At 39.3% G+C, this 18,520-nt stretch overlaps 1 protein-coding gene across 3 annotated transcripts in view; it reads right to left on the bottom strand.

The window, feature by feature from the left end:
• The window catches only part of Hira (histone cell cycle regulator-like protein), a 78,237-nt gene extending 61,997 nt beyond the window's left edge, over positions 1 to 16,240 (bottom strand). The window contains exons 1-4 of one of the 3 annotated variants that reach the window (XM_076206924.1): positions 16,072 to 16,240; positions 12,073 to 12,215; positions 7,418 to 7,553; positions 3,401 to 3,511 (exon numbers count right to left, since the gene is read on the bottom strand). In XM_076206924.1, coding sequence (XP_076063039.1) covers positions 3,401 to 3,511; positions 7,418 to 7,553; positions 12,073 to 12,215; positions 16,072 to 16,108 — 427 coding nt within the window. In that variant the 5' untranslated portion in view covers positions 16,109 to 16,240. Of the gene's footprint in view, positions 1 to 3,400; positions 3,512 to 7,417; positions 7,554 to 7,738; positions 8,072 to 12,072; positions 12,216 to 16,071 lie in introns of those variants that run through there. The other 2 variants (XM_076206926.1, XM_076206925.1) reach the window with 2 other exon arrangements.
• Positions 16,241 to 18,520: the final 2,280 nt, after the last annotated feature.

Genomic DNA, 18,520 nt, shown 5'->3' with positions numbered 1-18,520 from the left:
TGGTAAGACCAAAATTGGAATATGTAGTTTAAAAAAAAAAAAAGGAGCAATGACAAAGATGGCACCAACATTTTGCATGTTGACATACGAACAAAGATTGGACAAACTAAACTTATCAACTCTAGAACAAAGAAGAGAAAGAGGTGATGTGATAACCATCTACAGAGGTATGAAAGGGATGAAAATTCTTGATAGGGATGACCTACTAAAATGGGACAGAAGATATACAAGAGGACATGAAAAGAAACTGAAGAAAGACAGTTACAGAAGAGATCTGGAAAAAAAAACAAGTTTTCCACACACAGTAATACATACATGGAACAAACTGAAAGAGGAAACAGCGAGTGCTAAAACTATACATGATTTTAAGAAAGAACTGGATGCGGAAGATACAACTGCGGGTCACTATGTGCATAGCTCCCCTCCCGCAAAATACAACCAGGTAAATACACACATACATATTCCACTTACATTTACCACCCCTCCCTCCCTCTTTTCTTGGCTCCTTCTGGATGACAAGTCATTCATGCATCTTGCCTAGTACCTGGGGTCAGAAGCAATGTAGCAATACACGGCACATCCACACCAAGGCCACTTCATTAGTTGGTGACCCCCCTTCTCCATCCCCTCATACAGAAAAAGAGAAGATGAGGAGAAATCCTTTCAGGCTGCATCACAATATCATTCACATATACTTGCTAACCCTCATCCTCCACCCAATCCCTTCCATGTACCACAGCATCAGCCATACATAACCATTCTACACTCACTCCTATCTTCTGTCTTCTCCCTTCCTTCCTCAAAAAATATCCCACTCTTTCCCAACACCCCTTTCACCCATTCATCCATTTCCTTCTTGGTTGCCTTATCATGTTCATTCCATCCACCTCTACCTTCCACAATTCTTTTATCAATCTTTCTTCACTCATTCTCTCCATGTGTCCAAACTATCCCAACATTCTTTCATCAACCCTATCTCCCAACTCCTTTTCCACCCCCCACTCTCCTCCTCACCTCCTCGTTTCTCACACACATTTAAACTCTTTCTCTCTTATGTTCCATGTTTCTGCCCCCATAAAGTACTGTTAGCACAATTACTCCTTCATGCAATCACTATACTAAGCTACTGAAGAAGAGTCAAGAGACTTGAAATTGCAATCTGGCAACACAGACGACCTCCTACGGAGAAATCATCTCAAATCTCAATAGAGACAATAAGACCACCTTAAGACACAAAGAGAATGTCTTAAAGAAAATACAAAAAGCAGAACAATATTATATATACATATATTATATATATATATATATGTATGTATTGGAAGTGATTATGCATGAATGATATTATGACACAGCCCAAAGGGATTTCTCCCCTTCTGTTTTTATGCATGAGGGGACGGAGAGAGGGGTTTCCATCTCCTGCCTTCTCCCTTCATTCCTCAACAGCCATTCCCTCTTGCTCAATGCCCCCTTCACCCCATCTATCCATCTCATCCTTAGTCGCCCCCTCATGTTCACTCCATCCACCTCTGCCTTTCACACTTCTTTTACTAATCTTTCTTCACTTATTCTTTCCATGTATCCAAACCATCCCAATACTCTTTCATCAACCCTAAAACCCATCTCCTTTTCCCACCAATGCTCTCCTCCTCACCTCCTCATTTCTCACACTATCCTGCCTTGTAACCTCTACCATACTTCTCTAATATTTCCTCTCAAACACATTTAAACTCTTCCTCTCTTATGTTCCATGTCTCTGCCCCATACAGTGCTGTCAGCACAATCATCCCTTCATATAATCTCTTAGCATCCATTTTCAAATATCTATTTCTACAATCTACCTCCACTTCAACTCCTCTCTTTTCTGCCACATGGGACCCCAAATACCTAAAGTTATCCCCTTCCTCCAGTATCTCCTTTAATACTCACTTCCAAATTGCTGTCATCCTCATCCTTTGTACATCTCATCACTTTAGTTTTACATTCAACTTTCTTCTCTCGCATACCTTCCCAAACTCTGTCACTAACTCCCTCAATCCCCCCTCTGATCCTGCCTCAAGCAGTGTTGTCAGCAAATGAGAATTGACTTAACTCCAACTTCTCTCCATTTTCTTTAACCATCTTCAATCCTCTACCCATTACCCTTGCATTTACCTCTGGCACCACCCCATCCATGTACATATTGAACAGCTATGATGATATGACACATCCCTGGCACAGTCCCACCTTTACCTCAAACAACTCGCTCTTTCCATTGCAATTCTAATACAGGCTCTACTACTCGTGTAAAAACTCTTGACTGCCCTTAACAGCTTTCCCCCAATCTCATACATCTGTAGGGTATAGAGAGATGAAAATGATGTACCAAACACTTGAGGGGTTCAATTTTTTTTTCCTATTCTATTAGTTTATACAGACGCTCCTCTACTTACGTTCATTCGTTTTACGTTTTTTCGATTTTATGTTTGAACTGACGGTAAAAAAAAAAATTGTAAAAAAAAATTTTGAGTGAATTTTTTAGTTTACCGCGCTCTCCGTAGTTCAAATGATACTTGCGCACGACACTGTGTCCATTGTTTACATTGCGCAGACGACAAACTGAAAATGCCTTGCCTCCTCCTCCTCCCCCATCTCAATTTAAGTTGCTTGAATTTAATCTATTTGAAATTAATATTATTATTTTACAATGTTATGTGTTTAATTAATGATTTAGGGGTGTTTTATAAGATACGGTAATAGAATTTACTGATGTATAGTACAGTAACAACTTACGTTCATTTTCAACTTACGTTCGGCCGTTCGGAACGTAACTAAAACGTAAGTTGAGGAGCTTCTGTATATATATATATATATATATATATATGTATATATATATATATATATATATATATATATATATATATATATATTTTTATATATATATATATATATATATATATATATATACACACACACATATATATATATATATGGTACTAACTCTCATTAACGGACGTTAATTAGCTGTGTTTGCAGTGTTTTTGGTGTTTTTATTGCTGTGCAATCACTATGCCACCCAAAAGCCACTCAAAATCAACGGATAATTCACATCAACGGACACTGTTACCCCTCTTTTAGTTCGTTAATGAGAGGTAGTACTGTATATAGAAATATGGTAGGGGTTACTAGGCTGGATAGAATGAGAAATGAGGATCTGAGGAGAAGGGCAGCAGTGGAAAAGGCGTTGTTGTTGTCGTTCCCTAGACTGTCTGTCCGAGCAGTCCCATCTCCCCAAGGAATGCCACAGCTGAAACTGGGTTTTCCCACAAATCCTTTATAGAGTGTATGTTGTGTTGTTTGCATGCATAATTGTGTATAATGCAGTCTTCCATTATGTGTTGTATGGTATGGGGTGAAGTGTTACATCCTGGGCAGTTGTTCACAATGCGGTCATCCAGCCTCTTCTGGTAGCTAAGAAGTGCTGGGTGGTGGCTGCACTGCAGTCTGGCTGCAGTCTGGCCAGGTGGACTCTGTCCTTTCGTGGGAGAGAGGATTCAGAAGGGTGGATATCAGGGGGGTCTGGCATGCAGCAGTATGTTGTCTTTCAGTGTGTTAATGGAGCGGTGAGTGATATGATTATAAATATGTTTCCGGAGGCTGGTACTTGGTGGTTGTGGAGGAAGAGAAGAGAGTATCTGTGTGTGATACAGGTCTTTGGGTGTTGTTTTAATGTTTTTTGGTGTGTCTGGGTGTTCTGCTATGTAGTGTAGTGGGTGTGATGTGTTTGTGGTGGCTGCAGCAAGTGTTTGTGTGCCTCTCATGTCGAGGTGGTCCTTGACTTTGAGGATTTTTGTTTCATGGTGTAAATGGTCTGTAGGTGTTGTATTTGTGCAGCCTGTAATTGTTTTTAGGGCTTTGTTTTGTATGATTTGAAGGGTGTTGTGGTGTGTCTCACTGAGATTAGGAGCCCATGCAGGACTCGCATAATTCATCATAATTCATCATAATTCAAAGGAGTTGGGAGATAGGGTTGACGAAAAATTATTGGGATGATTTGGATACATGGAAAGAATGAGTGAAGAAAGATTACTAAAAGAGGTGTGGAAGGCAGAGGTGGAGGGAGTGAATATGAAGGGGCAACCAAGGATGAGATGGGTGGATGGGGTAAATTGGGAAAGATGGGAATGTCTACTAAGGAAGGAAGGAAGGGAGAAGACAGAAGATTGGAGTGAGTGGAGAATGGATGTATATGGATAATCCTGTGATGCATGGGAGTGAGTGGGAGATGGAGAGGGGTGAGGGAGTATGTATGAATAATGTTTTGATGCAGCTTGAAGGGATTTCTCCGTCTTCTCTTTTTCTTCATGAGGGGACAGAAAGGGGGGTCACCGATTAAAGGAAGTGGCCTTGCTCTGGATAAGCTGTGTCTTACTACATTGCTTCTGACTCATGGCAGTGGGCAAGATGCAGGGATGACCATCATCCAGAAGGAGCCAAGAAAAGAGGGAGGGAGGGGTGGTGAATGGGAGTGAAGTGGATGGGGACAAAATGGGCGGGAGTGAAATTATGCCTTTTGACTTTGGCTATGTATGTATATGTGAGTGTAGTAGTTTCAGAGGGATCAGTTTGTTGAGTTTAGTTGGGAAGGCTGATGGGAGGGTTTTGGTTAAGGGGATTGGGAGAGGAACTGAGGGAGTAATTGGTGAAGAACAGCATAGGTTTAGGACAGGTAGGGTTGCGTGGATCAGATTTTTGTGGTAAGGCAGATAAGTGATAAAGTTTTACGAAAAGGTAACAATGTTTTTTGGGCCTTTATGGATTTGGAAAAGGCTTGTGACAGGGTAGACAGGAAGGCACTGTGGGAGGTATTGCAGATACATGGGTTAGGAGGAAAGCTGTTAACAGCAGTCAAGAGGTTTTATGAGAGTAGCGGAGCCTGTGTTAGAATTAGAAATGGAGAGAGTGAGTGGTCTGAGGTAAAAGTGGGACCTCACCAGGGATGTGTTATGTTGCCTTAACTGTTCAATTTATACATGGATGGCATAGTGCAAGAGGTAAATGCAAGGGTAATGGGCCAGGGGTTGGAGATGGTTAAAAGAAAATGGAGAAAAGTGGGAGATAAGGCAGTTGTTGTTTGGTGACGACACTGTGCTTGTGGCAAGATCAGAGGAGGGATTAAGAAAGTTAGTGACAGTTTGGGAAGGTGTGTGAAAGAAGGAAGTTGAAGATAAATGTGGGTAAATGTAAGGTGATGAGATGTACAAGGGGAGAATGTTGCAGCATATTGGAAGTGAGTATTAAGGGAGAGAGACTGGAGGAAATGGATAGTTTTAGATATTTGGGGGAAATGTGGCAAGAAAGGAAGGAGTGGAGGTGGAGATAGAATGTAGATTGAGAGAAGCAAGTAAATACCCTGAGGGATTAAAAAATGTAATAAGAAATACACATTTGGGAATGGATGCTAAGAGGAAATTGCATGAAGAATGGGTTGTGCCAACAGCACTGTATGGGGCCAAAAATTGGAACATGAGAAAGGATAAGAGGAGTCTGAATGTGTTTGAGATGAAATGTCTGATAAGTATGGTAGGAGTTACTTGGATAGCGTGAGAAACAAGGAGGTGAGGAGGAGAGTGGGGGTGGAGAGGGAGTTGGGAGATAGGGTTGATGAAAGAGTATTGGGATGGTTTGGATACATGGAAAGAATGAGTGAAGAAAAATTATTAAAAGAGGTGTGGAAGGCAGAGGTGGAAGGAGTGAACATGAGGGGGTGACCAAGGATGAGATGGATGGATGGGGTAAAAGGGGCATTAAGAAAGAGGGTCATGTCTGTTGAGGACGGATGGAAGAAGACAGACGATAGAAATGAGTGGAGAATTGTTGTGTATGGATGATATGATGCATAGAAGGGAGTGGGTGGGGGATGGGGGTGAAGGAATAAGTGTGAACGATATTTTGACACAGCCTGAAGGGATTTCTCCCTGTCTTCTATTTTACTGCATGAGGTGGACAGAGAGGGGGGTTATTAATTAAATGAAGCAGTCTTGCTGTGTATGTGCTGCATCTTGATACATTGCTTCTGACCCAGGGCAGAGGCTGAGATGCAGGGATGACCTGTCATCCAGGAGGAGCGAAGATAAGAGGAAGGGAGGGGGATGAATGGGAGTGGATTATGTGGGGATGAAATGGGTGGGAGTGGATTCTATGCCTTTGCTTTTTGGTTACCTCCCTTGTAAGGGAGAAAAACCCATTGGTGTATGTATGTGTATGTATATATATATATATATATATATATATATATATATATATATATACTTATACATATATATATTTACTGTACTGTCAGAAGGCTAGGATGGTGCCTGTCACAGAAGACTTTGTACTATATATATATATATCTATATATATATATATATTTACTGTATATACCTATATCAATATAAATATATAAATAAATAAAATAGAAATAAAAGAAATTTAACCCCTCTAGTGTTGGGTACATAATTTTAATTTTTCCATACCTGGCACAAATGATTTGAGATGTATCATTTGAGTACTACCTTTTAAAAAACTGGTATCAATGTGCTGTATGTTTGACTTTTTTTTCCATCACACTTCACCATTATACTATGGTCCTCTGTGTATCCATCTAGACAACCTACAATATATGTGAACAAAGATGAACCATGTCTGTGTGGTACATGAGGATACATTCTCAATTGATTTTTCTTAGTTCCTCCACCTGGTTGAAGGCTATCCACAATACAGTGTAACAGGCTGCAACCATCCATTATTCCCATTCCACTTATTAAATATACTCTGTATGTTCTTGGTTTTCAAGGACTTGGAGAAGGAATATGATAGGGTTGATAGAGAGTAGACTATTGTGGACATATGAAACAAGAGGAAGTCTGTTGAAAGTGATCAAAAGTAGTGAGCATGTGTGGGTTGGAAATAGGAAGAGTGATTTGTGTGAAGCGAATGTAGTGCTGTGTCAAGGGCAGTGGCTGAGATGTCACTATGATTGTTTAACATGTATATGGTGGGGGTGGCAAGAGAAGTTAATGTAAAAGAACCAGATAGGTCTGAAGGTGGTGGGTGAGGGTGGAGGAGTGAACCAATTGTTGTTTGCTGGTGACAATTCACTTCTGGTTGATTCTGAAGAGAGACTGAAGCAGTTGACGACCAATTTTGGAAAGGGGTATGAGAGGAGAAAGTTGATATTAAATGTGAACAAAAGTAGTGATGAGATGTGGAATTTGAAAAATATACAAAGTAATATCCACAATAATCACAGAGGTGACACTAAGAACCTATCATTTCATGAAATCAGAAAAACAAAAGGTCAAAATGGTCCATTTTTAAAAATGTTCAGGTCTAACAGCATATAAAAAAAATATATAAAATACTTGTAAAAGAAAAAGATATAATGTCCAGTCCATACCTCCATAATTGCTTAGCTGCCAAATGATGACTACTTTGTCGTCACCTGCTGACGCAAGATATCGGCCAGAATTAGACCACCGGATGCTGTTGACACACCCAAGATGTTGGTCCAACTGGCAGAGCAACTTAGGAATCTGGCAAAATAATCCCATACTAATTTGACAAACAAAATTATCCACAAATCTCAGAAAAGAAACTTAAAACTATTATCAAATAACATCAAAATGGCATAAGTAATATATAGGAAAAAACAAAACACAGCGTGTATAAACAAACACCCACACAGAATGAAAGTAAAACTTCATGAAAAAATTCTTACTATTCACTGTCTTCAAGGCAAGAAAGACAGTCCTCAAGGCTGCTTTTAACTCAAGCAGTCTTCTCTTCTCCTTCTTGTAAATTACTCCAGCAAACAGCCCTTCAATTTTGCATACAGTTTCCCTCTTAGAATTTTTTCTTTCACCACACTTCAAACTTTCTCACACAATTAAAAACTCTTCAAGTGTCAATTCATAGAGTTCAAATCATCATAAAGCTGAATTTTCTTTATTTTTTCACTTTTACTCCACACCATTCACTAAGTGAAAAACAGGGCCAATCAACACTGCTTTAGTAACAATTTTTCCATGCACTGTTTGTTACAAACTCCCACCTGTGAGGAAGTGTATAACTTTGTCAGTGTCTTAACTTCATAATGAATATTGAAAGAAAACTTATGAGACTAAACAATACTACTGGGAGAATGTTAATCTTTTACCAAGCAGAGTGCACCAAAACAGCTGAACAAAACTGTCAAGCAACAGCCATAGAAAGTGCTACTGTATAACCAGCAGTTCATGTCATAGTTCTACCTCTGCTAGGTAGTAGGCAGTGAGTTATCTGGTGACAGCCTGAAAGAAGTACCATAACTGAAAACCCATGTGCCCATTTAAGTGTTAAGCATATTATAAACAATCATATGCATGCACAAGAGTGTAAATCAGTGTTGTGTAGCCAATTAATTTGGTATATATTTTTAATTCAATATACAACATATCTTCATATCGGCCTTACCTTATGGACCAAAATTAATTTTTTGTTCAGCATGTTTCACCCCCCCCACCCCAACTAAGTTTTGGAACTTAATTAGACTAAACACTATAATCTATAAGGACACATAATTCATTAAATTTAACAAATACCATATTTGCCATCCAACATACACATAGGAAATACATCCCTGTTTATTTACCTGAGAGAGAGAGAGAGAGAGAGAGAGAGAGAGAGAGAGAGAGAGAGAGAGAGAGAGAGAGAGAGAGAGAGAGAGAGAGAGAGAGAGAGAGAGATAGAGAGGGAGAGAGAGAGAGAGAGAGAGAGAGAGAGAGAGAGAGAGAGAGAGAGAGAGAGAGAGAGAGAGAGAGAGAGAGAGAGAGAGAGAGAGGAAGAGAGTGTGAGAGAAAAAAGAAGAAAAAGAGATAGGGAGACAAAATGAAAGAGAAAGAAAGCAAGAGAAAAAGAGAAAGAGAGAGATAGAGTGAGAGAGAGAAAGAGAAAGAGCAAGAAAAAAATACAGAAAAAGAGAGAGAGGGAGAGATGGAGTATTGGAGTGAGCCTTATTGGATGGTAAGCATGGTAAGTGAATGCTGAGCCAAACACAACAATGGTGGCTGTCTGTATGCTGGTTTATAAGGCATGATGCATGAATCTGTGTTCTGGTGTCACAATTATGGAATGTTGGTAAACAAGTATAACTTTGAACCATGCACTAGAAATAACACTGACATATGAATGTGATTAGTGGTTAAACACTAAATAAGACTGTATGTAGGCTATGCATGCAAAAGAGAAAGAGAGAGAGAGAGAGAGAGAGAGAGAGATAGAGAGTGTGAGAGTGTGTGCCATTTGTAGTCACAAGGAACAGAATATCTATAAGGCCTTGCCCACATTGGAGATAGTGAATGAAGAGACGACTTTTACACTTTCTGTGACAAGGCAATTATACTGGTGTACAATTCTATCTAACCCTTTCATAGTGTCACCTAATGGACTTTAATTCATGGCTTGCAGGGCTGGTACCCACCCTGACCTCAATCTTGCAGGTGGTCTTTAGCAGTTCATACAGTAAAGTCACCTAGAGGAAGCTGAGGTCACCTCAGGTTCAAGGTGAGCAGTGGCTGCGGGCCATTACTAAGAGTGGATGCCCTTCTTAACATAATGGGTTGTTGATGTTTCGTGGAAATTCCACCCATAAATTTATTTTAAAATTGAACAAGTTGCCACAAAGGGTTGTACAAAATTTGAGGTACATCCAACTTCCAACCATGGTTGCAAACTGCATTCTTCAAGTTTACAACTAGTTAATAAATAAATAAATAAATAAATAAATAAATAAATAAATACATGAATGAAATAAATAAAAATAAAATAAATTAATAGATAAAATTGTAACACCATTGGCAAACCAACAGGATTAATTTGATGGCACAAATCTTACCCTCTTCAGACACTGTGTTCTTTTGAAGGCCAGGTGACCAGAATAGGACATCCTATTCTTGGTACAGTCATACCAACAAATTGTACAGTATTAACACACCTTCTTAATTTCTATAGTTGAACTAATGGTACCTTATAATGTGTTTATGGCCATTTTGCACTTTTTTCTGTGCCTCAATACACTGTTTACATAACTTCAGATCGTTTCTAAGTGTTTAGTACTAAGGGTCCATTGCAGAACCACCTGCCTATCCCCTAAAGGATGATACAGCATCTGCACCTCACCACAGTGGCTAATCTGGGTTGGTAAGGTTGTATGAATAGTGCAATATGGGTGTGAAGTGTGAAGCCAGTGTAATCACCTCATTTATACTGAAATGCAATACTGGTAAACTGCATTTCTGATGTCCATCTGCAAGTTGTTGGGAAGCCATGAAAGTGCAACTTTAACAAATGCCAAGCACTAACTAGGGATTTGAACTCAAGTTTCCGGTGTTCAAGGCAAGAATGTTACTCACTGCTTTAAATGGGCTCTATACATTGCAAAAATAATTGTTGCCTCAACTTTAACTGACATGGCAATGGTCTTCAGGGTTTCTCAGATTTCTCTGGGAAGGAAATTTGAATTATTTCCTGTGTTGTATTGGTGTGGGACTGTTTCTAAATCACCAACTGAAAGTGGTAAGAGGAAGGGAGCAGCTGCCAATTGTCAGCTCTCCATATGTGAAGAGGTGAAGTATTACAGTTAAGTTGACATAGACTTTTTGAGGCCCTCCTGATGGAGGCAAAGGGGCTGACATGTTTAGAATGCATACACCTTGTCTGTCCATCTTGCAGGTCCATTACATGGCGGTGCCAATCATTGGACTGTCTAGGAATTAATATATTGTAAAAAATCAAGAGTTAATTTTGAATGCCAAGGGCCTTTCCCCACCTCGTAAGGGTAATGGCTGATTTAAAACCATACCTTGATCCTTCCTAGGAGGAGAATACAAAAATAGTAATCCCTACCTCCTCACTCTGCCCCATTTAGTCACCTTTTACAACACGTACAGGAAAATGGTGGCAACATTCTTATCCATCTACCAAAGGAGCTCAGGAAAAGAAGTGGTGTCCTAGGAATGGTATAGGAAAGACTTAAGGAGAAGAGTATAAATGAAGGATAATTAAAGGTCAAAAAGTAGTTCAGGATTCCTCTATTAGTGGGAACTCATCTCCAAACTTAAAATGAATACAACATGACTGGTCCGTAGGGCTGCCATTTAAGTCCCTATAGTAGCAGTGGTGGTAGTAGTAGTAGTAAAAGTAGTAGTAGTAGTAGTAGTAGTAGTAGTAGTAGTAGTAGTAGTAGTAGTAAAAGTAGTGGTGTTGGCAATGGTAACAATGGTGGTGGTGATGCTGGTGACAATGATAAACAAGATGATTTGATTTCACATCACAAACTTTCTTCTCAGAGGAGGCTAGGATAGTGCCTCCTTAAATAAGACTTTTTGAAGAAGGAAATTGAATACAGTACACCCTTACTATGAACTCTCTTGCACTTATTTAGCAGGATTTGAACTACCTCCACTCCCAACCTCCACCAATATACTGACTGCATGTGACTATGCAATCAATACCACAGCACAGGATTATTCATTTTATAAATGACGAAAAATGGTATTGCATTCTATATGATCTTTAATGTTTTTATGTGAATATATGCAATCTTTGTTAAAACATCTCTATGAATTCATAAGCTTTGTCTTCAGCTTCAATAAAATTCCTTGAGCACTCTAAACTGTAATCTTAAATTGAATACTTCATTTTGAAGTCTTTGGACAGTTATCAAAATAAAATTTCTGGGTGGGATCATCTATATTAAATAGAAGCCATTCTTTTTCTGAAGTAAATAAAAAAGCAAAGGTAGACAAGGCAAAGTGATTCAACTTTCTATCATTCTTTTGTTAATACTATCAGAAGTATTTTAGCTACTGATTTTTACACCAACATAGTAAGTGGGACATTGAATCTTGTAATTACACAAACCTACTACAACATGCTGTATATTATAGGCTAAAATATTATTGTATTTGTACATCAACAGTAACCCTAATTCATAGTTATATGCTGTACTGAACTACTATACAATAAATAACACACTTAATGCTAACCTTGGAGAATCTAACCAACCCAACTTACCCTGTCATCATTTTCATCTTTTTCAGAAACTATGGGTGCCATGTTCCAAATGACAACACGTCCAGAAGAATCTTGTCCCTGCCCTCCAGTGGCAAAACGAGAGCCATCGGGGTGAATGTCCACACTGAATATGGCTTTGTTGCCTACAAAGAAGCAAAATGGTCCTCATTAGAGAAAGCAGACAAAACTATATTTATCACCTAGTTATATTATAGCAATAAGGTATAGTAATGTTGCTGACATACTATAGTGTGAATTTAGATTTAAAGTACTGGTATATTTCTAAAGAAAATCTGAATTTTGAAAATAAATGTAAAATCATAGCCATCAATCAAATACAAATAGTCATCCTGAAATCTCATGTAGTGGAAAAAATAATAAATAATAACAATAAAATATATAAAAACAACTACAGAGGTATCTAACAAGTAAACTTATCTACAGAAATGCAGGTAGCATAGGTATAAGACCAATATACAAATGAATACTCCAGTTTTAACTTTATTAATCACAATATCAGCATAGCCTCATTCTTCTGCATTTCAACTATCACATTACAAAGTCTTCTATGAACTCCTCACACTTATTTGATCCAGAGAGCTGAAGGCATAAGTCTGTAAGTAGCAAACCTGCAATGATAAGGAAGGAGCATCCCAAAATGCACTAAGCAGATGGGATGCCCATCAACATTTCATTGTCCAAAGCTCTAGTAAAAAATTAATTGCATCTATTCCTTTGTGGTCTGTGTTTGCTTTTGGATTATGAGTTGCCATATAAACAACACGAGAAAGATGAATCACAAAGCAGCATCCTCTGAGCTCTTATCAAAGAGTGGATACCGGGTAATCATTTGATATATTTTGCTATCATATAGCAAGTGAATGGTAAATATATATTTCTAATACACTACAATTTCTGCACATGAAGTGTGTGCTTGACCATCAGCAGAATTGTGAACTGAAGCATTACAGGTCCATAACATATGACAGGGGATATGCCACTGTGTGACTTATATACAATGCCTTTGTACAGTGCAATTACAACATTCTGTGTTCATGAAGGACCAGGGATATAGCATTTTATCCCACATCCAGTAAATTAATTAGGTGTAGCACTATGATTTATATTGTTTAAAATGTATCCTTTACCTGGGAAGCAATATTCTCCAGCAATAATCCAGCATGGCTTCTGTGAAGGATGATCATATCCATCAAGCCTACTAACCAATCACAAATAACTACTCCACAGCCTTTTCAGTGAGGGAAATGTTGAAACCATGTACATGAATTTCGCAAAGGCCTTTGAGTCAACCATGGCATTTTGCTCCACAAGCTCAATACCTTCAGAATGATAAGGGAGATTGGAGTAAAACTTCACAGCTTCCTCACTGTAAGATCCCAGCTGACGGATGTTAATCAACATAAGTCAGGCAAGGCCAAGCTCGTCAGCAGCATTTCTCAGGCCACTATTCTGCCTGGATCTAATGACATCAACCAAGTGGCAAACAATTTGCTTTTGTCATCTTTTGCTGACAACAACTTCCTCAACCACAGAGTAAACATGTCACTTCATATCTAGAAATTACCAACCAAATATTACAATTTAGTATGTTTTTGATGCCACAATGGTGCACCTTCCAGCTCTTTGTAGCCCTGTAAATTGTGACTAATTTCATATGTAAGGAGAGGCTGGTGCATCAACAGAGAGCTGTTACCTAGCTGTACACAATGCTTGATGTGGGGGCAGGAAACCCATCAGGTATGAGAACCTCCAGATTTCCAAATGGGCTGACATCAACACTGTATAGTTTAACCTCTTCCCTACGAGTTGAATTCTCACACGCAGCATCAACTGTCCAACACACAATGATATATCACAATACGTGCATTATAAAATAAAAATTTATAGCTGTATTACTCATTCTCTTTCACCCTGAATGTTGATAACCACAGAAAACGTGATCAGGCTTGTTCCCAGAATATGGGGATAACTCAGCTACAACTGCAAAATAAATATAAACAAGATGCTGACGAAAGCATCATTGTATACCCACCTACGCCTCATGGAAGGAGTTAATGAGAATAAATTCAAACTACTAAGGTGTGGTCTCGATTAATATACAAAATTCTATCAGTGCATGTAAGAAGAAAAACTAATTTGCTATGGCCAATTGACAAGTGTCTTGGCATTAACTTGAATGATACATACATACATACATATACCAAGGCTTTTTCCCCCTTACAAGGGAGGTAGCCAAAAAGGAAAAGGCATAAAATCATTCCCACCCATTCCATCCCTGAATACACCCCACACCCCTCCACCCTCCCTCTTATCTTAGCACCTCCTGGATGACAGGTCATCCCTGCACCTTGTCCACTGCCCTGGGTCAGAAGCAGTGTCGCAAGACACAGCACATCCACAGCAAGGCCGCTTCATTAAATCGGCGACCCCCCCCTCTCTGTCCCCCCATGCATAAAAGGAGAAGACGGGGAGAAATCCCTTCGGACTGCGTCAAATTTTGCTCACACATATCTCACCCCCCCGCCCATTCCACCTCATGCATCACAACATCATCCATATACAACCATTCTCCATTCACCCCTGTCTTGTGTCCTCTCCCATCCTTCCTCAACAGACATTCCCCTCTTCCCCAAAGCCCCCTTCACCCCACTCCATCCACCTCATCCTAGGACGTCCCCTCATGTTCACTCCCTCCATATTTTTATAATAATAGATAGAGCCAAACAAATGGATGGAAGGAACCTCAGAATTTTTAAGTTCAGGAAGTAAGTTTGCATGGCAATAATACTGAGGGCCTTTGTATAACCAAGTCTTTATTACTTTAGCCAACTCTGGTGACCCCATAAAAAGGGTTAAATATAGGATAGTATGGATGTTAAAAAGGATGATAAAAAAGGTTAAATATAGGATAGTATGGATAGCATTCACCAAGAAAATTACAAGAAAAAAATTCAGCTACTAGAAACATGCACTGAGAATACTCTCAGAAAATGAGGTAGAGATTTTGAGCTATGCATGTATGTAAAACAATGGAAAAGGTGACCAACCCTACTTCCTTACCATTGTGAGCTAAATCAAATGACAGCATCAGACGCCAAGGCAAAACGATTATTTCCCTGCACTGGCCCCCAAATTGGATAAGAAATCTCCTTACTTCTAGTCTAACCCATAACAGCCCCAAGCTATTCGTTGTTTCCAAAATATGCTAGAAATCTCAGACTGCTCTATTGTCAAAATCAAAAATGCAGATGCTACCAGATGAACCTTCTGTGCCTAATTATCTGATATACTGCAAGACAATTTCCAACTCAATGGCAAACAAGATAAACCTCTTGAATGAGGGCTTCCATGCTAATCTGGTAACAGTGCACATCAACTGAGGATGACCCACGAACAATAAATATGGCTGAAGTTGACAAAGAGAAATCTTGAGCCCAATCTTGGGACCAAGTGTCAGCCACCTCTAGGTTAGGGTCAGGGTACAGACAGGTTTTGAAGAAGGGCTAAAGAGTAAAGGGAGATGATTTTCAGGACCACTAGTACTACTGACTACTGGTAAGTACCTGTTTTGTCATTGGTCCCTGCCTATAAATAATAATGTCAAGATTGTGGGAAAACTTTATTTACTCAGTGGCTACATACTTGCCATCCTAATTTTCTATATATCCACACCCAATCATCTCTATTAATATTTCTGACTTACAGTTAGTGCTGCACAACCCCAGAAAAATAGATCACTTGAATATTATATTCAAAATAAATAAATCTCCTCTATACTCCCGTTTCCTTTAATAGTCAAAAGCAATGGTCTAAAGTAAAATAATAATGTAAATGAAATCTCGTGTTTAAAGAGAAACAACAAAATAATAACAAAGTCAATTTTTGACAAATGCCCCGAAATCTACGGATTCGCCGACAAAGGAAACAAGGTAGATTTAATGTAAACATTGCTTCAGGTATAAATAACTGATATCTTACCATCGTGATTAACCCAGGCAGGCTTCAATAGTTGCATTTTCTGTTTATTCCTTATGTCACAAATTCTTAAAACCACACAGATAACAACAAAACAAAGTTTACTAGCGTTGTTTTTATTCAAAATGCCACACTGATCGCCATGATTGTTTACGAAGTGATCGCGCGCTTCATCTGCAGACGGTTTGAAAAGAAATAAATGAAAAATCGCTATATGTCAATTAGACCCTCTAATTTGGTATAGATACATTAAAGAAATATTTTTTGTCTAAATGAGCGAGTTGCCTTATTCGCTTATGTTTCGCCTGTTGAATAGGTTTTAATTTTCTGTGACGTTTCTTTTTAATTAAACTGTTACTGTTTGCAACCACTCATCTTTCTATATATAGATCAGGGGCTTGCAACAAGCAAGTGCGAATAATTTGTTTGATTCTTAATTGAAATTGGTTAAACCCTTTCTCAGTGTAAGGGAATTTTCATCAGCTGAATAAAATCGTCTGCAAACAACTAGAATAGATACCAAAGAAAAATGGAGCGAAAATGTTGGTCTGAGTAAACGTGCACATCGAGTTAAATTAATGGAAATAAAACTGCTATGGTGTTGATCTAAATTTCTTGAATGACACCAGTAGAGTTGCATAAGACATAGATTTCCAATCGGTGTCATTGCTTTGCCATCATATGAGGTCCATCGATAACTGCAGTTGCCAGTAATCTCCATATGATTTGGCGTCATATGCGTACATTTTATGGCATCATAATGATAAAAACAATTTCATTTTGGGATGAAATGTTCAATTATTGGGGAATTAGATATTTAATATAGTAAATTTAGGGGAAACGAAGAAAATATCCAGAGATCCAGGGATGCATAAAAATAGGCTAATATGTTTTGTCATATCAGTATCCTCTTTGCCACTGATTTGGTGTTGTTCAACATGGCCATAGATCACGTAGGCCTACTCTACTCGAGTTGGATGGCAATTATCTTCATGGACGTGAGCTCAGAGTTCATATTTATGATATATGTGTGCATTTGAATGTATAAAATCTCATAAAGAAGTACCAGGAATAAAAGTCAACATTAATTTTTTAGTAGACGTCATACTACAGTCATTGACGATGCACCGCCCCCTCCCCGCCCCCCCCCCCCACACACCATTTCAGGGATAAATACGCTTGTATAGCACACAGAAATTCTAAATTTCGCAAAACCAAACTTCAATTATTTTACATCAGTGAGGTAAAAAGAAGAAAATCAAGAACTGTTTCATTTCCTATTCTTATCGCAGGTAGTTAATCTCGACGGAGTGACAAATTTTGATGCTTTTCTCTCTCGTATGTAGCTTCCTATCACGATTAGGTGAGCATCCAAGTTTCAGTCTTCAATTTTTATTATTGTCTGTCCTCCAATAAGGATCTGTAATCTTCTATGGCGGGCGTTGCTATAATTTTTCTATATTTTTTCACTCTTCGATTTTCATTTACTATGCAGTACATACATTTTTCAATTTTGTTGATATTACCCTTTCTTTATCAGAAAAAATAGACTTTACTTAATTATTGTTGTAATACTCGAGTGTATTTATTTTCAAATGCACGAGCGCGCGTGAGCACACTCGGTGGTGCGGTTGGTAGAGTCCCTGACTATTATTACGGCGGTCCGGGTTCGAATCCTGCCCAGGGCTGAAATAATTTCAGTATCACTGCGCTTCGAGTCGTTACTCCAACTCTCGTGGGCGGGGAGTTGGGTGTGTGTATGCGTGTAAGGTCAAAGCATTACCCATAGATGGGTGATATGAGCTCTGAGCTCTCGACCGGAAGAGAAATCGCTGTCGATCACGACTCCAGCACGTGATCCAAAGACCAAGGTGTATATACACACACTCACACACAGTCCGTGGCGTGGTTGGTAGGGTCTCCGACTGTCACTACGGCGGTTCGGGTTCGAATCATGCCCAGGGCTGAAATAATTTCAGTATCGCTGCGCTTCGAGTTATTACTCCAACTCTCGTGGGTGGGGAGTTGGATGTGTGTGTGTGCGTGTAAGGTCAAAGCTCTCATCCGGGAGGGAAATAGCTGTCGATCACGAGTCCAGCACGTGACCCAAAGACCAAGGTGAACACATACACACACACACACACACACACACACACACACACACACACACTCGGTGGCGCAGTTGGTAGAGTTCCCGGCTGCCACTACGGTGATCCGGGTTCAAATCCCTCCCAGGGCTGAAATAATTTCAGTATCGCTGTGCTGCGAGCCGTTACTCCAACTCTCGTGGGTGGGGAGTTGGGTGTGTGTGTGCGTGTAAGGTCATTACCCATAGATCGGTTATATGAGCTCTGAGATCTCTTCCAGGAGGGAAATAGCTGTCGATCACGAGTCCAACACGTGATCCAAGACCATGGTGAATCACACACACACACACACACACACACACACA

The sequence above is a fragment of the Oratosquilla oratoria genome, chromosome 23 (assembly GCF_046742065.1).
Source record: "Oratosquilla oratoria isolate Oo_2021 chromosome 23, ASM4674206v1, whole genome shotgun sequence".
Taxonomy (NCBI): Eukaryota; Metazoa; Arthropoda; class Malacostraca; order Stomatopoda; family Squillidae; genus Oratosquilla; species Oratosquilla oratoria.
Note: the sequence above shows the minus strand (reverse complement) of the source record. Positions and strands in the feature narration are given on the sequence as shown.